General features: G+C 32.9%; 1 protein-coding gene across 1 annotated transcript in view; it reads right to left on the reverse strand.

Annotated features, from left to right (window-relative positions):
* Positions 1-27,812, reverse strand: part of LOC306651566 (uncharacterized protein) — a 517,337-nt gene that overhangs the window by 110,994 nt on the left and 378,531 nt on the right. Inside the window, exons 11-13 of the mRNA XM_079124236.1 lie at positions 26,436-26,557; positions 24,491-25,980; positions 21,187-21,279 (exon numbers count right to left, since the gene is read on the reverse strand). Of these exons, the coding sequence (XP_078980362.1) occupies positions 21,187-21,279; positions 24,491-25,980; positions 26,436-26,557 (1,705 nt within the window). The remainder of the gene's footprint in view (positions 1-21,186; positions 21,280-24,490; positions 25,981-26,435; positions 26,558-27,812) is intronic.

The raw sequence follows: 27,812 nt of genomic DNA on the forward strand, positions 1-27,812 counted from the left end.
TATTTTAACACTAAGATGTAACCCCAGTGCAAGGAAGATTGTAAAGCAATAAGTACTCACCTAAAGACCCTAACATAGTAGAAAAAGTGAAATCTATTACAACAGATGTAAAAAATATAAAATCTGAAAAAATGAAGAAACAAAACAACTGGGCACATCCAAAAATTTATAATCCCTCCAGGACTGAATCCACAGATATCGAAGTACATAAAATCCTGGACAAATAACTCAAATAATTGATTGTGAAAATGATAAATGACTTAAAAGAAGAGATAAGGGTTGAACTAAGAAAGAAATTCAGGATATGAAAAAACATTTAAATAAAGAGATGAGGATTATGAAAAAAAAAACCAAAAATCTTGGAAATGAAAGGATCAATAAGTTACAAGAAATATTCAGATAAAAATCTGTTTTATAGATTATATCAAATAGAAGTTCGAATTTCAGAACTTGAAGGAACCTGTCCTTGAACATTCAACTAGTGTTAGATTAACCAGAACATACAGGAGTTCTGAAACAACATTAGGAGATCAAACTTAAGGCTCAATGGCATTGAGAAAATAGCAGAGACATAGGCTAATGGCATTGATAATTTTTTCAGTAAAATACTAACAGAAAAATGCTCAAATCTTGGGAATGATTCAGACATCCAGATACTTGAGACATTTAGAACACTGAATAGCCAAGACCAGAAAATAATCTCTCTATGACACATTATTATTAAAATGTCAAATCTGAAAATATTTAAAAACATACAGGAGAGTGACACCAGGTCACACTTAGAGGAAAGTGGGTCAGAATTATGTAAGATTTCTCAGAAGAAACTCTGAAATTGAGGATAGGTTGGAACAACATATTTGAAGAAATGAAAGAAAATAATGGCCAATCAAGATTGTTATATTCAGCAAAAATATCCATGAGAATAAAGGAGGAAATCAAAAATTTACAAGGTAAGCATAAATAGAAGAAATTCATGGTTACTAGGCTAGCACTGCAGAAGATATTTAAGTGTACACATGTAAGATGATGAAATAAACAAGAAAGCAGGGAAAATAATAAATCTCGTTAGAAGAATACAGAAGCAAGTGAGAATTAAGATTGAGGTAAATGTTAGAAATAAATAAAAATGACAGGAATATATACTTATCTATAATAACACTGCATGTAAGTGGTCCCAATTCTCTAAGACAGACTGGTAAATTGGATAAAAAATCAAGGCCAATTATATGTTTCTGAAAGAAACATACCTCAAAGGCAAGGACAACTACAGACTGGAAGTGAAAGAATGGAAGTTTTTATTTCATGCAATTGAAACCCAAAAGCAGTTAGGGGTAGTCAATTTTATATATGACAATGTTAACATCAAACAAAAGAGAGAAGACCCAAATAAGTAAAATTAGAGACAAAAATTCAACATCAAAAAGACCACCACTGATGTTCAAGGATCATTAGTCCCTAATGATCCTCTTTTTTGTTGATGAATTATAATTCTGCATATTAGTGGGAATCATTATGCCATATTTGTATATGTACATACATAACTTTTTGTTTTTTGGGTGCTGGGGATCGAACCCAGGGCCTTGTGCTTACAAGGCAAGCACTCTACCAACTGAGCTATCTCCCCAGCCCCACATACATAACTTAATCAGTCTCATTCCCCTTAATCTCCTTCATCTCTCCTCTCTTCCCTACCCCAATCTACTTGTTCTACTGTTGTTTTTGCTATTATTATTTTAATTACTGCTATATGTGTATATATATATACTATATATTTATATGTATACACACACACACACACACACACACATATATATATATATATATATATATATAGAGAGAGAGAGAGAGAGAGAGAGAGAGAGAGAGAGGTATATTTGTACATGGATATAGCATAATTTGGTAGATTTTGTTCCCCAGTACTTCTCCATGCTCTCCCCTCCTTCCTCTCAATCTTCTTCCTCTTATCTATTGGTCTCCCTTCTATTTTCATGACAATAGTGAGTATTTTGAAAACTTGTATTCCAATAAATTGGGAAAGCTGTAAGAAATGGATAAATTTCTAGATATATACAATCTGCCAAATGTCTAAAAACAGAATGTAGAAAATCAAAAGATACCAATAACAAAGAATGGCCATAACACAGAAATAAAAAACTTCCCAAGAAAGAAAATCCTGGGAGCAGACAGATTTATAGATGAATTCCACCAGACCTTTAAAGAAGAACTAATGTTCATGCTCTATAAATTTTTCTAGGAATCAGAATGGTGTAAACACTTATAAATTCATTCTAAGACACTTCTTAGAATATATATCCCTTATACCAAAATCAGAAGGAGGAAACTTCAAGGAAAGAAAACTATAGCCCAATAACCATGATGAACATATATGCACAAACCCTTAATAAAATATTAGCAAAGCATAGTCCTCAATAATGTGTTGTATGTCATGAGCAAGTTGATTTCATTCCCAGGAAGCAACAGTGGTTCAAAATACAGCAATCAACAAATGTAAAACATCACATAAGTAGAATCAGGGGCAGAAATCACATGATCATCTCAACAGGTGCAGAAAAAGCCTTTGGAAAAAATCAATTCCCATTCATAATAAAGAACATAATAAAATTAAAGATAGAATAAACTTACTTTAACATCATAAATGCTATATATGACAAACCCAAAGTCAATATCATACTAAATTAGGAAAACTGAAAGCATATTCTCTCATATCAGGAAGAAGAAAAGCATACACAATTTTGCCATTCTCAGTCAATATAGTAGGTGATCCCCAGTACTACAGAAATAAAAAAAAATACAACAATATATTAATTGAGACTTTAGCCATAACAATTAGGCAAGAGAATGAAATAAAAGGAATACAAACAAAAAGGCAGAAGTCAAATTGTCGCTGTTTGCAGAAGATATACTCAGAATATCCTAAAAGTTCCACCAGATGACTTCTCGAGCTGATAAATAAATTTAGTAAAGTAGCGAGACACAGGATAAAATTACCAAAAATAATTATCTTTTCTACACTCCAGTAATGAATCTTTTGAAAAAGAAATCAGGAAAACAAATCCATTTAACATAGCTTCAGAAAATTCCTAGGAATAAATCTAACCAAAGGGGTAAAAGATCCCCCCCCACACACAAGGAAAATCATGGAACTCAGAATTAGGAAATATAAGTATAAAGCAACTGATGGAAAAAATAAAACTTCCATGTTCATGAATAGGAAGTGTTGTTGAAATGGCCATAGTCCCCAAAGCATTGTACAGATTCAATGCAATTTCCATATAATTTCCAGTGATATTTTTCTTAGATCTAGAGCACAAGTCTTAAAATTTATATGGAAGAACAAAAGACTCAGATAGGAAAATCAATTCTTCACAAAAAGAGTAAAGCTGGAAGCATCTTGATAACCAACTTCAAATTATATTGCAGAATCGTACTAACAAAACGGTTAGGTACTGGTATAAAAATACACATGTAAAAAAATGAAACAGAATAGAAGACACAGAGACAAATCATTACAGTTACAGTTATTTTCTTCTTGGCAAAAGAGAAACTTATGTTGGATAAAAGGAAGCCTCTTCAATAAATGGTACTGGGAAAACTGAATATCCATACATAGAAGATTGAAACTAAATCACTAACTCTCATCTGAAGTAAAGTCAACTCAAAATAGGGGACCTAGGAATAAGACCAGGAAGTTTGCAAATGTTAGAAAAGAACATAATGGAAATAGGCAAACATTCCGTCATATGCAGTGACTTCCCCAGTAGGACTCCTGTAGCTCAGGAAATAATACCAAGAGTCAGTAAATGGGAGGACATCTAACTAAAATGTTTCTTCACAGCAAAGGAAACAACAGTGTGACTAGAAAAACTATGTAATGGGAGAAAATCTTAGCCAGCTACTCTTCTGACAGAGGATTAATATCTAGAATATATAAAGAAATCAAATCTAACACCAATAAAGTCCAAATAACCCAATAAACAAATGGCCAAATTAAATAAACTGACGCTTGCCAAAAGAAGAAGTAAGAGTGCTGTGGTTGTAGCTCAGTGGTAGAGCATTAGTGTAAGGCACTGGGGTTGACCCTCAGTATGACATTAAAATAAATAAATAAAATAAAGACATTGTGAAAAAAAGTATGAATGGACAACATTTATGTGAATAAATGTTTAATATTTCTAGCCATCAGAGAAATGTAAATCAAAGCTCTAATGAAGTTTCATCTCACCTCCAGTTAGAAAGGCAATCATCAAGAATACAAATAACAATAAATGCCAGAAAGAATGCATATAAACTGCTGGTGGGAAGGGTGGGAAGGAAAATTAGTACAGAATCCATGGAAATCAGTAGGGATTTTTCTCAAAATATTAAGAATGGATCCACCATATGATCCAGCTCTACTATTCTTCATCTTTTACCAAAACAACAACAATGGCTACAACAAATCACTAAAGTCAATATGCCATTGAGACACATGCATACTCATGTTAATAGCAGTGCAATTCACAAAGCAAAATTGTGTCTATTGACACAGGAATGGATAAAGAAAATGTGGTATATATTTACAATGGAGTTTTTTCTTTTTCAGTCATAAAGAAGGACAAAATTATGTAATGTTCAGGAAAATGGGTGGTACTGGAGAGCATCATGGTAAATGAAATAAGCCAGACTCAGAGTGAAGGGTCATGTATTTTGTCTCATATGTGAATGTTAGAGATTTTAAAAGGGGAAAAAAGAGACCTTGTGAATTACTAGGGAGACAAGTAGATTACAGGACAGGGATCGGAGGAGGGAAGAGGAAGGGTAATGGAAGGTCCTAATAAATGGAATTGATCAAAGTATATTATGTTCATCTGTGAATATGCCACAATGAAACCTGCTATTCTCTATGATGATTATGCACCAATAAAATACTCTTCTGGTACTGGGCTATTTTGCCTGCATATCTTTATAGGATTTACCTCTCAGTTTTATTTAATATCTAGTTTGTGATGGTTACCCCTTCCAGGAAGAAAAGAAAATATTTGGAACTAATTTCTCATCACTTACCTGTTTTGATTCTTCAATCCCACTAATTCAAACTTCTGGCAACATTATTTTATTTAAAATGTTTCTTTTTCCCCCAATGGAGTTCACCAGTTATCTTCAAATCACTAATTTCTCCAGTTAATTCTTATCCTTTATCTTCCTTGACATATCAGTATCACTTAATTCAATCGTTGCTTCATTTTTCTTGAAGGGTTTCTTCACTTGACTTTTAGGATGCTTCACAAACTTTCATGATATTTTTCCTCCTGTATCACTGGCTACTCATTCTCAATATCCTTTGCTGGTTCTTACTCATCTTCCTAATCTTATGCTTGGATTGCCCCATAAATCAGTCCTTTGAATTCTTTTTTTACAATAAACCTTTGATGTTCATATTCAGATATAAACTATATGGATCAATTTGTCTATCAGCTATTTGTTATCATCTATCATCTATCTTTGACATTGTTTGCTCCCTTGACCTGAAGTGCTCCTTTCATTCATATATGTGTTTTTTCAAATGACATCTTTTCAATGAGGCTTTTCCTGACTACCAAACATGAAATTTCAAACATCAAAATGTTATTGGGAACTTGCAATCTTCCTTCTCTCCTTTTTTATTCATTGCACTTATTGCTTTGAGTTTCATATTTTGTGTAATATCCATGCATGTTAATAAATGTGTATGCCTTTTCTTCTGTTTATATATTGTTAATTTTATTTCTTTAGACTTGTTTGTTCAGAAGGGGAGGGGAAATTTACTCCCTACAAGGCAATGAAATATGTATGTATGGTATATGTGTGTGTGTGAGTGTGTGTGTGTGTGTATGTGTGTATTAAAGAAAGAGAGAATGGGGGTAATGTTAGAGAATGAATTCAGTTATGATGGTAGAGTCTGTAGTACAAGAAAGGACAACAATTTGTTTGGAGGTAGAAGTGAGAATGGGGGAGAGAGGAGAGGGTAAAAAAGCACTATAGTCTCTTTTTTTTCCCTTCACTTTACTATTATATTTAATGTCAAAATATATACCAAGACAAAGGCCCATGTGTTAACATAGCAGACCTGAAACTGCTATCGTTAGAAAGTCCTATTTGTAAGGTTGGTCCTTGGCTGGCATCTCTTGGTTTTGTGGAGGATTTTCAACATTCTTAGTATTAATCAGTGGCTCACTGTGCCTAAAAAGTTTGTACAAACATTATGGTTTAGTCTGAACATCTGATTTTTCTGGGACTTGGGAATTTGCATATATTCTAGGCAAAGTGCCCCTAAAGCTAACTTCCATTTAAAACCCCATGCACTGAATCTCTAATAGACTTCCCAGGTAAACATTTTAAACACATATATTATTATTTATCTGGGGGGGAGTTAACCTCACCCTGTGTGACTTCATAGGAAGACATCTTGGAATCTCATATACAGTTTTCTCTGGACTTTTTGGCACCCTGTGCTCTTCTGTCTTTTTCTAATTTTACATTATACCTTTTCACTGTAATAAAGAAATGTATCCATAAATACAAATGGATCCTGGGCCTTGTGAATATTCCTAGAGAATTTTTGAATCTGGGATAGTCTTGAGGAACCTTGAGAGAGTTGATGTTAGAAGTGAGATTCACTAAAATAATGCTGATTCACTGAAATAAGGAAAAAGCTTTTTTTTTCTGTAAATGGAAGGATGAAAGGTCAAATGATGATAAACCTTAGGTGCTTATATAGCTATAGCATCATTCACAGTATAAAATATTAGGTGAAATATTATTTGTTGGAGAGATAAATGTTCCCAGTGGAACTGAAAATTATCTCAGCAGAGTTGTTTTTCTAGGTACATAGGTTGCTTTGGGAAATGCTAACTAAAGTGGGAAGAAAAAAGGTGGTTTCCAGATGACTATTTTTTTTCTTTCCTCCAGTTGAGAAAGAATAGGACTCCAGAATTCCCAATGTAAGCTTTAGACGGGTATAAAATGCTTAAAACGTTATGTTGCTATCTCCTTTATGTGAAAGGCAAAAAACAATATAAATCAGTTTTGAGTGCTCCAGTGAAGCTTTAGATAAAACCAGGGAAAAAGGAGAAAATGACTATAGTTACTATAATTTTAATATATTTCAGTGAGTTCCCCAAGGTTTTATGTTTTGAAATTTATCCCCACCTCATTGTGAGGTATTAGGAAGACAGAAAAATAACCTAATTATGGGGTTTAGAGGTGGAGACTTTAGTGATTAGGATTTGATAAAATTATAAGGTGAATCCTGGTGGTTTACAAGAAAAAAAATATTTATAAGGTATCTTGGTGTTTTTCCCATGAGGAATACACACTCAATCTTGTGCTCCCTGCCTCTTGTCATGCAATGCCCTACACCACCTTAGGATCCTTCCAGCAAGAGGGCCACCATCAAATGTGACTGCTCAACCTTGCACCTCCAGAACCATGATTTTAATTGAAGTTTTTAAATTTTGTTTTTAAATTTTTACACACTGCATTTTGATTCATTATATACAAATGGGGTACAATTTTTCATTTCTATGGTTGTGCCCGATGTAGATTCATACCATTTGTGTAATCATACATGTACACAGGGTATTGATGTCTATCTCATTCCACTATCTTTCATATCCCCATGCCCTCCTCCCTTTCATTTCCCTCTATGTAATTTAAATTTCCTCCATTCTTCTCTTGCCTCCCGTTCCCCACCCCATACCCATTAGGTATCATAATCCACTTGTCAGGGAAAACATTCGACCTCTGTTTTTTATGGAATTGGCTTATTTCACTTAGAATGATATTCTCCAGTTCCATCCATTTATCTGCAAATGTCATAATATTATTCTTCTTTATGGCTGAATAATATTCCATTGTGTATATATACCACAGTTTCTCTATCCATTCATCTGTTGAAGGGCATCTAGGTTGGTTCCATAATCTAACTATTGTGAACTGAGCTGCTATAAACATTGATGTGGCTGTGTTGCTGTAGTACGCTAATTTCAAGTCCTTTGGGATAACTGGGTCAAAAGGTGGGTCCATTCCAAATTTTCTGAGGAATCTCCACACTGTTTTCTAGAGTGGCTGCACCAATTTGCAACTTCACCAGCAACGTAAAAGTGTGTCTTTTCCCCACATCCATGCCAACATCTATTATTGTTTGTGTTCTTGATAATACCATTCTAATTGGAGTAAGATGAAATCTTAGAGTTGTTTTTGTTTTTCTCTAATTACTAGAGATTTTGAACAATTTTTCATATATTTATTAATCACCTGTATATCTTCTTCTGTAAAAGTGTCCACTTCCTTAGCCCATTTATTGATTGGGTTCTTCATATTTTTGATTTAAAGTTTTGTAAGTTCTTTATAAATTTTGGAGATTAGTGCTCTATCTGAAGTGCTGAAGTTTTCGATAAATTAGTTTACCCTAGTTATTGCTTTATTTAAAGCAGCTTGCCTTAGTTATTGCAACAAAGAATTTACTACAATGCCATTTATTTAGCATACTTGCTACTGTTGTAGCAGCTCCCCTCTTCTTTCATTCTAGAGAAGATTTCCCTGAAGTTGTAAAGATAATCCTGTAAATTCTAAATTTACTGCTATAGATTTGAGCAACCTTCTAATGGGAGACAAATGATTTTTAAATTTTGAAATTTTGTAGCTCATGTATATGAGAAACATGATATAAATATTAAATGATTATAATTTCATAAGTGCTAGAGGAATCATACAGATCATAGGGTAAAAAGAAATTGTTAACAGGATATAACTTCCTTGCTTTCTGTCACTAGTGAGTAGTTTGAAATTTAAATGCTTTGAATATGGGAAACAGAACTGATTTTTTTCTATTATTTTTGCCTATTAGAATCTATGAGAAAAAAGGAAGTAATATAAAAAAGAGGCAATTTCTAAATAGAGATATGTTTGAAGTTTTTAAAAAGAATTTTGAGCTTGCCAATAAACATGTGTGACATCAGATGTCTGACTCTTGGAAGCAGATAATTTTCCCATCTCCTGTACATATTTTTAGCAGATCAATTTGAACTCTGAGAATGGGAGGATAAAAAAAATATTTAGGAAATCCTTGTTTGCCACTTGGACTTGGAACACAATTTTCTGGCCCTACAATTGCTTGGCTTTGGATCTGCCTAAAGAAAGCCACTGGGTTTTTCTTTTCTTTTCTTTTTTTCTTTCTGAATCATGAATACTTAGATCCTTATTGCCTGGACCTGACTCAGCTTAAACTGCAATACATCAGCTGTTTCAGCCCCATAACTAGCTGTTTCAAAGAGAAATCTCATGAACTCACTCTATTCAATGAAAAGAATTCAGAATGGGAATGATATAGATTTAGGACACACTTCTGAGGGGCCAGAAACTAAGAAAAAAATCATCAATGATAATTGGACTATCTGGGTCATACACAAATTCCAACAGGAAAGTATCCCCATATAAGTCCGTTTGAAAAAAAAAGATGCTAATTACATTTATATTTCTGATACTGAGACTAATTACATTCATGATCTGTGACTTCTGCCAAAACTTGAATTAGGGAGAGCACACACCACAGGGAAGGTGATCACTACTGACGTAACTTTGGATACCCTCTGGAGGATGTCTCACTGCTGTTGACTTAATGCTCAGCTTTCCACATTAGTTGAAGTTTGTAACAATGACTAATACCCTTACTTCTTTTACCTCTCTATATTTTAGTAGTCACATCTTAGTATAGAAATTTGTTAAATGTAGAAAAGAATTGATCTTTTACAGACTTCTAACCAGACTCTGATAAAAAGGGTGAAAGATTATGTAAAGCCATTTCAAAAATTTTTGAAAATGTACAACATGTATTTCTAATTACATTGTATAAAATATTTTTGTCTAAAAATACATTTGCATATAAGTTATCAAGACAAAGGTCTGTGTAAAAGTAGAGAATAAATGAAAATGAAGTATAAATATTACTGTACAAACCACACTGTTTGCACAATGATTGAGGGAAAAAAAAACAAACTCTGAAAACTGGGGAGATATGGGTGTTTGGGTAGTGCTTTAATGATCTTTGTTTTTCAAAATTATTTCCAAAAGACTTTCCCTGTTTCTAAAGGAAAACTCCCAATGCTGACTCCCCAAGCTGCTTTGAGCCTTTTAAATTACAAAAGTGACTGCTGAGCCTAAGATCACACCTGACACCACTGATTATGAGACAGTAGGGGGTGGCCTTACCCCAGCACTTTCTACAAATACACTTCCAGGTGTCATGTATGCTCCTGAGGAAGATAAATTGGTGCCATGAACAAGCAAATCAGTTTGGAACTAACAGCCTTTAGGCAGGTGTTCTGAAACCAAGGACTGAACTGAATTAATTGGACTATACTAAAAACCTTCTGGTAGAATGTCCCATGATGGGAGGACACAGTGGAGATTCTGTATTGCCTGACAAATATATTCCATTTATAGGGTGCACCTCAAAACAGATAAAAAATCAATAAAGAAAATTGAGGACACAATCAGGGATTTAAGACAGATCTTTCTGGTTAAGGACTTTTTTTCCTTAAGGAAAGCATAAATGACAAACAGAACAATACTGCAGGTTGGTAACATCATGTTGTGTGGCGTCCAACTACTAATATTTTTTTCTGTAAAGACCTCTTTCTTTATCTTGGTGTAGGGCCAAGTTGGCAGATTGGGCACAAGGGAGTTAACACAGAATTCCTGAAACTGGGGTATTCTTGGACTTCCTTGTAAGGTTGAGCCTTGGCTGTTGTCTAGGAATTTGAGTTTGGGGAGAATTCCCAACATCCCCAGAACCTGTGAGTGGTTCACTGTACCTAAACTGTACAATGTTTTTTATGTTAAACATATGTTTCTCTTCTGAAGGATTAGAACTTTTAGTGAGGCAAAGAGTGCATACATGATCAGTATGCAGTAAAAATCACTGGCACTGGAGACGTTGAATTGTAGCATGACATTATGAGGACCTCCATAATCCCACTCCCCAGTGAAACGTGTGAAAAATAATTTTTACATACCAATCATTTAACATCTCTGGAAATAGTCTTAAGGGACTACAATAAATTAAGAAATATTTATTCAGAAAATATATTAAAATTAATAAAGAAAAGAGAGTTCATTGTATTTGAAATATGACTTCTCCCCTTTCTTCTCAATTCAGCAAAATGAAAACTTCTTTCTGGACAGACACAGCCTCTCCCAGAAGCTCCCACTTTGAGGAATTTCTTCTGTGTAGAAGCAGGACTTCACCATTTCTTATCCTGTCCTCAGCCACCTATTGTTGAATCCAAGTTCCAGGATATTGTGCCTAAAGGTATGGGGTCTCTCTTTCCCCACAAGTCCCTACTCATGGAATAGAGAATATCGTTTCGGCATTGTGTTGCTGAAAATACTAGAGTCTCAACTTCATTTGTCCAGCTCACAAGGCAATAGCTGCATGCCAGAATGAAGCCAAGGAAAACAGAAGCTACCCCCATATTCAGTATGAACTCAGATCTTAAATTAGGGGTGTCATTTCTAGAGAGGTATGCCATTTTCCTTACCACTGACCCCAGAGCACTGTCTCAGAACTCTTCCCTGGAGGGAGAACAAGTCATAAAACAGCTTTTAATCTCTTCCCAAAGGAACTGAGTTCATTTACAACAGAACATGTAGTTCAAGGATAAGGGTACTGCTAGGGTTTAATGTTTGTTTCCCTCTAACATTCACATTGAAAATTAATCCTTAGTATAACAGTATTTATAGGTGGATTCTTTAGGAGTGGCTAGGCCATGAGGGCTTCTGTTCTCATTGATAGAATTAATAAATTTACAGAAGTGCTTTAGGTAACTAGCTAGGCTCTCTTGTTGCCTTTCTACCTTCTGCCATGTGAGGACAAAGTGTATGTACCCTCTAGGGGAAGGAGTATTTGAAGTGGTATTTTGGAAGCAGAGATCAGTTCCTCATCAGACACTGAACCTGCCAGTGCCTTGATCTTATATATCCCAGCCTCTATTATTGGGAGCAATAGATGTATGTTATTTATAAATGACCCAATATGTGGTAATTTGTTATAACAGCAGGAATGGAATGACACAGGTGCTCTCAAAAGTACAGATCAGCTGTAGGGCAATGGCAGAAAGTTCAATCTCGCCAGTTCTGCATGAGAAATCAGAGATTAGAATCCTGCTGGTCATTCTATCTATCCTTTAGGCCAGACGTCTGCAGATTTGGTTAAAATATGCTGTGAAAAAATATTTTTTCTGTGAAAATTCCTGCCTCATCAACAGGGAAAGTACTATTGGAAAAAATAATTTAGTATGATTCAATATATATTTATTATTAAATCTGTAAGATAAAAAAAGAACAATGGAGTTTGTGGTGAAAGTCAACTGAGAGGAGATTGGTAGATTCAATGAGGATAAAGGTTAAATTATATGACAGCTACTTTAAGGAGAGAATCAGGGATATATATAAGTGAGACTAGCAGGACTGGGGTCATAAAAATCCAAAACTGACCAGAAGACTTATTCCTTCAAAGACTAAATTTGATAGGATTCATTTGTAGAGCACTTTATGCCACAGGGCTTTGCTAGAAACAAACAGAATATTCATGTATCAATTTAGTGGAGCTTAATAAGTCTGTGTGGCCAAAGAAGGAGATGAAGAAAACCATGCCAAAAGCACTGCCAACCCAAGATTACTGTGGGTAACAAAAAAGCCAAGATGCCTTGAGGAGCAATATAAGAAACTTAGCACTATGGTACAAAACGGACAATACTAAAATAATTCATTCAGCCTCCAAACAAATAAACACACAAAATAACAATCTCCAGGGTGGAGAAACATTATCTGGAGTCACAAAAATATCTATGTTCCAAGTCAAAATTGTGACACATGCAAAGAAATTGGGAAGTATAATGGCAATGGAAACTATCTATTGGTAATCAGATGTTGAATTTAATATAAATATTTAAAAGTATTCTATAAATATGTTCAAAAAACTAAAAATCATGGTTAAAGAAGTAGAGAAAGACATGGTGACAATGTCATCTTCAAATAAAAACAACAGTAAAGAATAGTAGAGAAAAACAGTAAAGTGAAAGAAATCAATATGAAAAGGAAAAGGAAATGGAATTTCTGAAATTCGAAAGGTATAATAGTCAACATGAAACACTCACTAGAATGGCTCAATTGTAGATTTGAATTGAGAGAATTAGCAAACTTAAGAAAAATGGTAGAGATTTGAAATCTGAAAAGCAGAGATAAAAAAGAATATAAAAAGTGAACAGAGCTGGGGCCCAGTGGCACACATCTGCAATCCCAGAGGATCATGAGGCTGATACAGGAGGACTGCAAGTTCAAGACCAGCCTCAGCAATTTAGTGAGGACCTTTGCGACTTAGTGACATCTTGCATCAAAATAAAAAACATAAAAAGAATTTGAGATGTGGATCAATGATTAAGCACCCCTGGGTTAGATTCCCAGTACCAAAAAAAAATTAGTGAACAGAACCTCAGAGAAATGTGATCTACCATTAAGTATGTCAACATATGCATAAAGTGAGTACTAGAAGTTAGGATAAATGGACAGGAGCAGAGGATCAGACAAAATATTTCAATAAATAATGATTGAAAATCTTATGAATTTATTGAGAAACTAATTTTCTCATGCAGCTCATTATATCCAAGTATATTACACACACTAAAATCTAGAAATGGACACATCTGAGTAAACACACTGAAAATCAATGACAAGAAGATTATCTTGAAAGCAGCAAGAGAAAAAAAAAAAAAAAAACAACAACTCATCCCTTACTAGGTGTGTTAATCTGTTTTATGTTAGCATAAAAAGATACCTGAGGCTGAATGCTTTCTCAAGAACAGAAGTTTGCTTAAGTTATAGTTTTGGATATTGAAAATCCAAACCACATGGGGTTGGTAATATAGATGGCTATCCTAATTGCATCATATCACGATGGAGAGCATCTTGGCAGGAGCCCATGTATGAAAGAGACATAACAGTGCTAGATAGGGAGCCAGAATGATGGGAGGGATCCAGTTCATGAAAAACTAACTCAGGAGGCCACAAGAGCTGTGTGGATCCTTTCTGAGTGTAAAATCCCCTATGACCTAATGGTCTCCCAGTACACCTATCTTAAAGATCTCTCCACCTCTTAATATCAACATACTGAGGACCCAACTTACAACATATGATCCTTTTGAGGACACACTCAAACCTTATTTAAACCATAGCACAAGAAAATCACAAGAGTAACAGCTGACGTTTCAGTGGAAACCAGAAAGGCAGGAGTCAGTGGGATAATATATTCAAAGAGCTCAAAGGAAAAAGAGAAAGTAAGGATCCAGCACAATTAATCTTCAAAAAAGTAGATTACACAAATATCTCCAGATAAATAAAAATGAAATGTTTGTTGCTAACATACCCACCTTATGAAAAGCATCAAAGGTAGTTTTTCAGGCAAAAAACAAGTGACCCTAGAAGGTAATTTTAGTCCTTATTTCAAAACAAAGGCCATAAATAAAGGTAAGAATGTAATTAGCAAAGGTATTATAAATGTTTATTTTCTATTCTTAACTTGATTTAAAAACAATTTTATGAAGTAAAGTTTATTTATCATAGGATCTAGAATACATAGAAATGTAATATATTTGCCAATAACAAAAAAAGGAGGTGAATAGCACCAACTTTAATAGGACTAAGAAAATCTCTCCAGTTGATGACACTAATTCAGAAAAAAAGAGAAACAAATTATGAGAAATTTAATTAATATAATGTATAATGTATAATGTAATAATAGCATATACTTATTCTCTCTTTTCTCTCAAGTACTTTATCACGTAAAATCATTACAGTAATAATTACATCAAAGTGCTAATGTGTTTGTGTGTGTGTATGTGTGTGTGTGTGTATCACACCATAAGGATGAAAATTAGAATAAAGTAATATAGGAGTAATATTTCTATATCTCACTGGAATTAAGTAAGCATATATCTGAAAGAGATAATGATAAGATGCATACAGTAAGACCTAGGGTAATCACTAAGGAAATAAAAAAAATAAAAACTGCCATGACCAAAATTAAATGCTTCATTAGAAAATATTTACCTAATGCAAAGGAAATAGCAAAGAAAGAGTAATGGAACAAAAGAGACATGGGACACATAGAAAATGACAGGTAAAATGGCAAATATAAATTTGACTATAATAATGATTACATGAAACATGGACAATCCAATCAAATGCAGATATTGTAAGACTGTAAGATTCAAAGACATGCTGTGGGAGGAATCATACTTTAGATTCCAAGATACAAAAAAAGTGAAAGCAAAAGGATGGAAAATATAAATCATGAAAATAGGAGTCTCAGAAAGCTGGAGTGGCTATAGTAATATCTGAAAAAAAAAGAACTTTAAAACAAACACTGTTACTAGAGATAAAGAAGATCATTTTATGACGAAGAAACTGTCAACTAATCAGGTAAATAATACAATTATGAATACACATTCATTTAACAACACCAAAAGATATGAAACAAAACCTGACAGAAACCAATAGAGAAGTAGTACAAAAATAATAGTTGAATACATTAATATTCCATATTCAATAATGGATAAAATGAGTCTAAAGATAAATAACGAAAAACAAAACATGAACTACAGTATAAATCAACTAGAACTAATAGACATTGATATAAAACATTCTGCTTCACAACCAAAGAATATACATTATTCTCAAATTCAGGCAGAAAATTCTCCAGTATAGAGCATATGCTAGGCAATAAAAAAATCAATAAATTTAAAGAAACAGAAATAAAGCAAGCTATATTCCCAAATATAATGGTGTGAAACTAGAATTAAGTAACCAAAAGAAAAGTGAAAATTCCACAAGTATGAGGAAATTACATAGCATACTCTAAAACAACCAATGGGTTAAAGAAATTACAGGAGAAATTAGAGACAAAAGAAAATGAAAACACAAGACACCAAAACCTCCAGGACTTATCAAAAGATCAGAGGGAAATTTATAGCTATGAAGGCACGTTATGTAAGAAGAAAGACCTGAAATCAATTACAGATCTTTAGAACATAAAGAATGAGATAAGAGCAACTTAAAAACAGAAGATAGAAGGAAATAAGGTGGTGGTTGTGGCTCAGTGGTAGAGTGCTTGCCTAGTACATGTGAAGCAATGGGTTCAATCCTTAGCACCACATGAAGATAAATAAATAAATGAAGGTAAAAAAGAAGATGGGAGAATATAAAAAAGATTTAAGGAGAGATAAATAAATAGAAAATATATGAACCCATAGTTGGTTCTTTGGAAATACCAAAAATCAAAACAAAACAAACTGGCAATAACTTAGGTAGACTAAGAAAGAGAAGACGCAAATTACTAAGTATGGAAGTGAAAATGGGACATAATTACAATCCTTCAGAAATAAAAAGGGATTATGGGAGGACTCTATGAACAATTTGTGTACCAAAAACTAGATAACTTTTATGAAATGGACAACTTTCAAGAAATACACAAACTACCAAAACTGACACAAGAAGAAGAAATAGAAAATTTTCACTGACCTACAATAATTGAATCAATAGTTAAAAACATGTATCCCATTTGTTTACAATAAAAATAAATAAAAAAACTTCCAAACAAATAATAGTGCAGAAACAGATAATATTACTGGTAAATTACACTGAACTTTAAAATAAGAATTAATGCTAATCCTTCTCAAAGTCTTTCTTGAAATAGGAGAAAGTTCTTTCTAATATACACCATTGAGGCAAGAATTAGCCAGATACCAACATTGCACAAGGACATACATCCAAAAGAAAACTATTGACCAATATCTCTTATGAATGTGGATGCAACAATCCTCTACAAAATACTAGCAAATGGAATCTAGCAGCATATTACAAGGATTATACATCATGACTGGGATTTACCTCTGGAATGCAAGGTTTGTTTAACATTTGAGAATAAAATTATGTGGCACACTATATCAATAAGATAAAAAATTATGTGATCATACCAATAAAGAAGAAAAAGGTATTACAACTTACACACTTTCATGATAAAGACAATTAACAAACTAAGAATAGTAATCTAATAAAGGTAGAATACGAAAATTCATGCAAAAAACATGTTTAGTGGTGAAAGAATAGATATATTACCCATTAGATAATTGTGGATTATCTGTTCTCACCATTCTCTTCAAAGTACATAAAATTATACATTACATATTAATATTAGATTTTGTACTGGAGTTCCTACTTAGAGAAATTAGGGAAAGAGTACATAAAAGGCATTCAGACTGGAAAAAATCTTTACAGATTATATGACTTTGTGTATAGAAATTCCTCAGGAAACTACTAAAACCTATAATAATAAATAAGTGAATCAAGTTTCAAGAAACGAGATCAATATTTAAAAGTCTACTGTCTTTCTATATACTTGCAATGAAAATTCAAAAATTAATTTGAGAAAACAATTCCATTCACAACACCATCAAAAATAATTTGAGATTATTCAATGAGAAGTTCAAAATCATACACTGAAAACACAAAGTATTATTGAATAAAATTTTTAAAAATACCTGTGGAACATCATTCAATGTATTGGAAGATTTAATCTTATTAATATGATGATACTCCAGAAATTGATCTATAAATTCAATGCAGTCTCTATCAGTGGAAATTTTTGTTTAAAGTGACAAGCTCATTCTAAAATTCATATGGAATTGCAAAGAGTCTGTAAAGTCCAAAATTGTCTTGAAAAAGAATAACAAAGTGGTAGTATTTATACTCGATTTCAAAACTTACTACAAGGCAATTAGAAATCAAGAAAATGTGGTGCTGACAAAATTATAGGCATTTAAGTCAACGGAATAGAATTTAGATTCAGAAATAAAATCATGGGTCAATAGGAATCCGACTTTTTTGTATTCCATGGGGAAAAGTATAATCTTTTCAATAAATGTAATTGGGGCAATGGAGAGAAACACAAAAAAGAATGAACTGTTCTCACGTGATACCTTATGCAAAAATTAACTCAAAATGGATCAAATACTTAAATATAAGATCTAAAATTACAAAACTCTTAGGAAAAATTATAGTTGTATATCTTTAAAACCTTGGAGTAGGAAAAGTACTCTTAGAGATGACACTCAAATCATGAGCAACAAAAGGAAAAAGTATGAGAATATGGATTTCATAAAACTTAAGGTCTTTTGTGTTTCAGACACCATCAAGAAACTAAATGTACAATCCATAGACTAGGAAAAATATTTCACATTTATATCTGTTAATATGCCTATAATATATAAGGAGGTCTTACATTTTGATAATAAAAATATAACAATTAAAAATGGTCAAAAGATTCAATTAGACATTCACCCAAGGAAGACATGAAACGACCAAAAATTACATTAAAAGACATCAAGGAAATGTAAATCAAAACCACAAAGTCAGACCTTTTAATATTCAATAGGGTTATTACTGCTGCGATGAAAGTACACAGTCACTTTGGGAAGTAGTCTGGCAGTTATTTAAGCTATTAACAGTGGAGTTACTCAAGCAATTCCACTGTAAGATGTATACACAATAGATATGAAAATATATAGCCTACATAAAAACTTGCATACAAATGTTCATAGTGGTCAAAATGTGTAATCAATTCAAATATTCATCATCTGACAGATAATATACACAATATGTGATATATCCATATTGTGGAATATCATTCAGTCATATAAAGAATGAAGAACTGATATAGGCTACAATATGGAGCAACTTTGAAAACATTATGCAATTAGATTAATGTAGTCACAAAGTACCATGCATTATATGATTCCATTCATATGAAGTATACAGAATTTAGGAATCTGTAGAAATAGAGTAGAGGAATATACTTAAAACCATCACATTTTTATACCTTATTGAGTAAATTAAATCTCATATACATTGTTTTAAAAAGAATCTAATGAACTTCCCTGATAGACAATATTGCACACGTTCTGGACTTTGGAGATAGAGTAAGGCTATTTTCTTCATACTGCTTTAGCATTAGCATAGAGAAGGAAGAGACATGGTGAAAGCTGACTTTAAGAAATGTATTATCAATAAGAGCAATGCTGGTGGCATCACAATATCTATTCTCAAATTTATCCTACAAAGCTATAATAAAAATAGCTTGATACTGTCATAAAAACAGGCAATGGAATAGAAGACACAGAGACAATTCCTCACATGTCATATGATCCTTGAGAAAGGTTCCAAAAACACATGTTGGAGAAAAGATAACCTTTTTAATGAATAGTTCTGAGAAAACTGAATATCCATATGCAGAAGAATGAAAGTAAATCTCTGTGTCTCACCCTCTACAAAAATCAATTCAAAATGGATCAAATATATATGAAATGACCAGAAACACTGAAACTACTAGAAGAAAACATAGACTCAATACTCCAACATATTGGTACAGGCTTCTACTTCATTAAGGCTCTAATGCTCAAGAAATAATACCAAGAATCAATAAGTGTGATGGCATCAAATTAAAAAACTTCAGCACAGCAAAGGAAACAAGAGTGTGAAGAGAGAGACTACAGAGAGAAGATATGTGCCAACTACTCTTCCAATAGGGGATTAATATCCAGAGTATATAAAAAAACTAAAAAAAGAAACACTTAACACCATAAAAACAAATAATCAAATCAATAAATGAACAGATTAACTAATTACTCAAAAGATGAAATATAAATGGCCAACAATCATAAGAAAAAATGTTCAGCGTCCTTAGCAAACATGGAAATGCAAGTCAAAACTACATTGAGATTTCACCTCACTATCACTTAGAATAATCATCAGGAATACAAATAGAAACAACCGTTGTCAAGAGGGGAAAAGATAAGCTTACACATTGTTAGTGGAACTGCAAATTAGCACAACTACTTTGAAAAAGAGTATGGAGATTTCTCAAAGACTAGGAATGGGACCACAATATGACTGAATTATCCCACTCCTTGGTATTTATCTAAAATAACTAAAATCTGTATAGTACAGTGATACAGGCACATCGATGTTTAGAGCAGTGCAATTCACAATAGCCACGTTATGGAATCAACCCAGGTGCCCATCAACAGATAAGTGGATAAAGAAAATGTGGTATCTAGACACAGTGGAATTTCACTCAGCCATAAAGAAGAATGAAATTATGTCATTTGCTGGTAAAGAGAACTGGAAAATATGATAAGTTAACTAAGTCAGTCTCAGAAAATCAAGTGTCAAATGTTTTCTCTTGTATGTGGAAACCAGAGAGAATAAAGGAATTACAAAAAGGGATCTAATGAAACTAAAAGGGAGACCAATAGAGTAGAGGAAGGAAATTGAGAGGGAGGAAGGAGGGGAGGGCATGGGGAACAAAAACTACTAAAATATGCTATGTCAATGTACATGTATACCACAATGAATATGGCATTTACATATTATTAGAATGCACTAATTAACAATAATTAAAATAGTAGGAGATTAGTAGACTATAGTAAATTCATCAGGGGGAGGGAGAAGGGTAGGGAAAAGAAAGTTAAAGGGAAATGAGATTGATAAAAATGATATGTATATGTATAAATATGGCATAATTATTCTCAATATTATGTATAATATTAATACATCAATAAATAATAGTAATACACTAAAATTTGAGGAATATGCATGAGAGAAATAGCATAAAGTGAACTTTTTTCTTTTTGTCTTTGTTATACATGTCTTTTTATTTATTAATGAAAAGGGAAGTATTAGCTACGATACAACAAAAAGTAAGCAAATATCTCGAGAAAAATTGCCAAAGATGACATACAGCAACAGCTGCATGAATTATGGGAAACTGATTCTACTAGGATAAGACCCTTGGATCCTCCTACTTAGTCTCCCTTAAATTTTGCTTCATGTACTTTTCCCTTTGCTGATTTTACTTTGTAGTAAATTGTATCCTTGAGTGATGCTGCATATTGAGTCCAGTGAGTCCTAGAGAATCACTATACCTGAATATAGTCTTAAGGGCCTCTTAAACAACACTTTCTGACTTTAATTTATTCCAAATATTGAGAGAGAATATGATTAGATTCTTAGGCAATTTCTATTGAATATACTCACCTTTGCTATCTATTTGTTGTTGCACAGAGTGTTGTTCTTTAGTTACCTTTCCCTGAACAACAGGTGGTGGGAGGAAAACAGGCCTCCAAAAACCTAGAAAATATAAAATAGACCATATTATTTTCCAATTCCTAATAAAGACAATGTAAAAAGTAGAACTTTATAATTCTGTGGTGAAAAATTGTTTCTAATTATACCATTTTTTCTTCAAATATATCATACTAGTGACCCTATTCTCAATTTTCATGGAGTTTATTAAAGCAATACCAAAAATTAAGCTTAAAATATTTTATCATATATTATAGTATATTTTCTCCATACAAAATTAAGATGTTCATTTAACTCTCTCTAAAATAATTGTAGAAATTTTTTGCTTTAAAAGATAAGGTATAAAGTGGGCTAACAAGTATCCATTTATGGTTTCTAGTCTCAGAAGCAAAGTGAGTTAGTTCTAGGTCTTGGAGATACAGCAAGGCTGTTTTCCTCATAACTCTTTACTATTGACCTAGACAAAGGACAGGTGTTGGTTAAAGCCATGGTAGTGAATAGGATATGAATAGCATAGTGGTTTATATCATTATCTTTGTGATATGTTCTTTACTTATTAATGAAAAGACAAGTATCCTTTAAGATACAACAAGAAATAAGCAAATGTCTGAATAAACATTTTGTCAAAGGAGACATATAAGTGACAAAAGATACTTTTTTACATCTATACCCTTGAATTGTAATTCTAGGATTTTAAAAATCACATTTAGACTGTCAGGTTATATTTTCAATATATAATAGATAAAGATGACTGAAAGCACCTAGCAAAAGTTTGATTTTTATATTTGAAAGTATTTTCCCCTATGGATTAGCCCATATGGCAATGCATGCTTTATATTAATAGTAATCTACATATTAGATAACTCCTATCTAATTGCAATATAAATAATATAATTATTATAGGAGTATAGTGTATACCTCATATAGTTGAAAAATAGTACATCTTCATGGTTAACATTAGAGACACTGGAGCATGAGTTCACACCCTCCTTTTATTTATCATGTTACCTTGGTTAATATTACATAACTTCCTTGTTCCTTAGTTTCATCTTTGGTAAAAAAATAAAAAAAGATAATAGTATTTACTTACCAGAGTTCTGAGGTTTTAACGTATGCACGGATTAATAGTGAATTAATATTAATAAATTTGTACTACTGAATTAGTAGTAACGAAATAGTATATGTAAAGGGTTTAGAAGAGTTCATGGCAGTGCTATATAAACCTTATCTATGATCTGTAAAGGGATATAACATTAGTGGGAATGCGTAACACATGTGATTTGTGTAACATAATACTTAATATAGTATAAGCACTCAATTTCAACTGCTATTATTTTTACATAATGGACTTTGTAAGTTTGAAATGTGCTACTTAAGGTTCTACTTTCATGTATTTATTATAATATATACTAAGCACAGGATAGGCAATGAACAAAATTTTGTGATGCACATCAATAAAAATGAAGTTGAATCTCATGAGTTTATAGCTCTGAGCAATAGTTATTCCATTTCATTGAATATTTATCAGATGGTGGTTGTAAGTATTAAAAACTGATGCAAGAGGAAAAATTTCAATCTTTATACCCTCTGTGCTGATTAATGTAACTCTTAAGGGATTGCTACTATTACCTCATTACAACAGAATGATATTAAATTAGTGGAGAATTAACATAGTGTTACTCAATTTGAATCCAATGAAAACATAGTTTTAAAAATTTTTCCTTTCTTTGTAAAAGGTAAGTTTTTCTTTATCACTACCTGGCCAATAAACTATTTTAAAAGACAATCTCTGAAACTAATTTCTCACATAATTTTTCTGTCCAATAGATTGCATTTCTATATAGAGGGCAGAGAATTCTTTGATAAATATTTTCCATTGCTGTTTAAATAAAATTATCATAGTTATTCTAGCTGAATTTATGAAGTGGGATAAACATACCTGTGTGACAATCAATGCTGCATAAAACTTTGTGTTGCTAATGCCCCCAAATGCAGAACATACCTTCTTTTTATTAGAAAAATTATTATACCATACTTAAACCATATGGCATCCTAGAAATTTCAATGTTCTTTGGGACAATCTTAAAGGCTTCTTATGTGATGTTATGGTTTAGAATATGAGGTGTCCCCCAAAAGCTCATGTGTGAAACAATGCAAGAAAGTTCAGAGGTGAAATGATTGGGTTAGGAGAACCTTAACACAATCAGTGAATTAATCCTCTGATAAGATTAATTGGATGGTAACTGTAGCTAGGTAAAGTGTGGCTGGAGGAGGTGGGTCATTGGGGGTATGCCTTTGGAGTACTTATTTTGTACATGGTGAGTGAAGACTTTGTCTCCCTCTGCTTCCTGGTGTGATGTCTTGAGCTACTTCCCTCCACCATACTCTTCTGCCATGATGTTCTGCCGCATCTCAGGCCCTGAGGAATAGATTTGGCCATCTATAGAGTGTGACCTCTGAACCTGTGAACCCCCAAATAAACTATTCCTCCTCTAATTGTTCTTGTCAGGTCTTCTGGTCCTAGCAATGTAAAAGCTGACTAAAACATGTGGAAATAGTATATTCAAATACGAAGCAATGGTCATATGTTAATATTATTTTAAACACTATTATTGAAAGAAGTTACAGTTTATAGAATTATTGCAATTTCATAGGAAAACTTTCTTAGAAAAGTTTAGAGTCAAGTTGTTAGGTTTCTTTTGGTGCTTTGAGCTGAAGGGTTTTGTGGAAATGACTAATATAAACAAAAACACTTTTGATAAGCATACCTTAATGAAATGTCTTAGGAAATCAAGAATTATAATGATTTAGTGTGATAAACATGATTCATAACATAAATCCAACTGTTCACTGGAAATCATGGATATTTGATAATGATTTCTTGAGAGAAGCAAGAAAAGTTGAATCTTTTTTGGCTTGAATATTTACCTCATTCCACAATAACTAAGAAAAATTATTAGTTATTTGTACATATATAATGATGATAGCTAAATTCAACATGGTGTTTCCTAGGTCAACATAACCATCTTTGCTAAGGATTCTTTAATTTTCCTCCTTTTAAATTAAGGAGATTAAAAAACTAAAGTGAGATTTGCCTGATTTTTAAAAGTGAAATGAAAATTGGGATTGAGATGTATTTTCTCTGAATTTCTGATAAAATGGTCTCAGATCCAAATCTGTCAATTTTTCAAATGCCATAATGTTATTATTCTTGTAAAACAAGATGTTTTCAAAGGCAAGATGCATTTACTCTTACCTTGAGGACGATTTTCCTTTCTGCGAGCACCAAGCCGTTCTGCTTCATTCTCTGAGTTAAGGTGATGTCTTTCACTCTCAACAGTAGTTCTGTGCTTTTTTTCATTATCAGACTCTGCGAGATGGTGTTCACTTTCTTCATCTACTTGACGTTTTACATTTTCAAATTCTTCCCTCTCTATCTCCATCAGGTGTCTTTTACTTTCAAACTCATTTTGATGTCTTTCATTTGCAGAATTGGTGTGATGTTTTTCATAATGAGAGTCTACTTTATGCTTATCCAAGTCATGCTGAAGTTTTTGAGAGTCATCCTGACATCTTTCAGAGATATCCTGAAGTTTTACAGACCTATGCCGGTAGTTTCTGGGGCTATCCCAACATCTACCATGATCAAAGTCTGATTGTTCTTTTTCAGAGTCTTTCATGTTTCTTTCAGATTCAGACTTACCCATCCAGAATATTTCCAAGTCACAGACACTTTGGCAAGTTTTGGCCTTCCTGATGTGTTTCAGAGAATCATTGGCCATCCCCAAGCTTTCAGAGTTCAAGTCCACTATATGTCTTTCAGACCATGAATCTATCCAGAACCCCTCAGAATCAGTGCTCAGCTGGAATGTTTTTGGATCCATAAGACATTTCTCAGTTGCTAAAGCTATCTCATATCTTTCTGTGTCTGAGTCCATCCCGCATGGTTCAGAGTCAGAGTCCATCATATATCTCTTAGATCTAATCTTGTCATGTTTTTCTTCCCCCATCAGATGTACCCTGGATTGAGAGTCTGAGTTCATTCTACATATTTCTGTTTCTGAGTCCATCACATGCCTTTCAGAAGCAGTGACCATCCAGAGCTTTTCATTCTCCATCAACCTCTTTTCAGATTCCATTAGACGTTTTATAGAATCTGAGGCCATTTGGTGTTTTTCTGCCTTCAACTTGCATTTCTCAGTTGCAGAGGCCATGGGGCATTTTTCTGAGTCTGAGTCTATCCCCAGTCTTTCATCATCAGAGTCCATCAGATATTTTTCAGAATCAGAGTCTACCAAGTATTTTTCTGAACCTGAGTCCATCCAGTGTTTCAGAGAGTCAGAGTCAAACTGGCACTGCTCAACTTTCACCAGATGTTGCTCTGACTCCATCAGATCTTCCTCAGAGCCTGAAGCCATTTGGTATCTTTTTGCTTCTAAAAAGTGATTTCTAGAGTCCCTGGCACATGTTTCTGAGTCTGAATCTATTCCCCAAATTACTGAGTCAGAGCCTTTTGAGTGTTGCTCTAAGTCATAGTCAGAACTTATGCCTCTATCAGAGTCAGAATCAATCACACATCTTTCAGAACCAGAGTCCATAAGATGGGTGTCACTTTCAATTTTTGTTAGGTCTTGGAGACTTTTATAATCCAAAGAACCACCTAAAGTTATAGAAACTTTTGTATCAGAAACTTCTGTTTCAGATTTGTTTCCTCCATCATGCCTCAGCATAACTGCTTCTTCATTACTTAAAGAAAAGACAAACATGGATACTTGTTTGAATATTCATCAAGTATTAGTAAACACATTGATTTCCTGTTGAAATCCTTTCATAGGAAAATATTATAGAGTGTATAGTTCTACTTGTCTAATTGTGGACAGCAAGAGACAACATTAAGATTCTTGTGAAAAAATATTGGATGACTATTCTAGTATGTTAACTGGAAGACTTACTGCATGTTGATTTTACAGTCACTTGCATCTTCACTCACATTAACTGTTTTCCAATATAGCTGAAAGTAATTGCCTGACTAGGCTACTTCCTTGCAATATATCATTTTCTTGTTCTTATCCAATCAATACATAATATTTGGGGATCTAATATCATGATAAAATGTAGTATAAAATAAATGTAGACTGTTTCTATATTCTTCTCTAAGCTAAGATTGTATTTATGTAGTCCTGATTATTAGTGAAGCTTACATTGGAGTGTTGAGTCTTTCTGGAGGAAAATAGTCAAATATGTTAGGTACTTTTTCATTTGGAAGTGACACATCTTGAAAGGAAGAGACAGATTCACTTGCTGAAGTAGTTGTTGTCATTGGCTGCAAAACAAATAATATTTTTTAAAAAAATTCTCAGTAGTAATTAACATTAAATAAATCACATTAAGGTATTTAGACTTAGTTACACTTATGTTTAATGGATAGTCATAGAAATTTTGAAGAAAACCAGAAAAATTAATATTTGAATATTAGAGCAGGTATGACAGACACATTATGGGGTATCTTCCCTTCTGCTCTTTTTTATAACCTGATGTTCCTAATTGGAGAAGTATTATTCCTTTTCTTAGAGATTTTACATTCAGAAAAGTTTTTTCTTTTTTTTTTTATCTGCCATTTGCTTAAAAATAGGATACATATGTAACCTCAGGCACATGGAAAATCCATTTCTCTCATATGCTCAGATAAGTAGAAAAAGCCAGTGTAGAGAATGTAAAGAATAAAACAGCCATATGTAGAAGAAGTAGAAACAAGACATCACATGTGTCTAGAGGAACAGAGATGGAAATAATTTTTTCCTGGGTTCCTGATGTTTAAATCACTCTAATTTCTACTTTACTTCTGCTCTTTACTTCTCAAAGGTAATCACAGATCATTGAAATAAGTTCTCACCTCCTGTCCTATTTTATTGTCAAGCAAGTATGAGTGAGATTCTGTTCCTTTCAACCAAAATGACCTTCATAAGACATTAGAATTGCTGTCAATATGTTAATGTTAATCTCAAAGTGGAAAATATATAATAATTGTGACTTTTTGGAATAGGGAGGATCTTACACAAGTGAAGATAGAGTTAAGTAACCAAAATTATTTTCCTTCTTCAGTGAAACAAAAAAGAAATAAAAGAATCATATTGTAATGTGTCATTTATTTATGATATAAGAAAGCCATCCTATGTCATAACATACGTCAGAGTTGATTGTAACAAAAGATTTGAAATCTCCCTTCTCAGATAATAACCATGAGGTTCAAATAAAATAATGTTTAGGAGAAAACATTCATTCTGAAAACTGTTAAATAATTATAAAATATAATTATTAACAAATAAAAGAGAAACATCACATTGACTTACATGAAAAATAAACATGAAAAGTGTTGACACTGTTACATGCTAGGGGAAATAGATAGCAAATGACATTCATTGTTCTAAAAAGTACAAATACACAGAATTTCTTTTGATTCCTAGTCTCAAATCATATTAATAGCTATTCAGTAATAGTTACTCTGCCACTAGTTCACTAGTTGTAATTATTTTAAGACAAAAATAAAGGCTAAAGGAAATTGTAAGCTGATTTTATTC

Source organism: Sciurus vulgaris (assembly GCF_902686455.1).
Source record: "Sciurus vulgaris genome assembly, chromosome: X".
Lineage (NCBI taxonomy): Eukaryota > Metazoa > Chordata > Mammalia > Rodentia > Sciuridae > Sciurus > Sciurus vulgaris.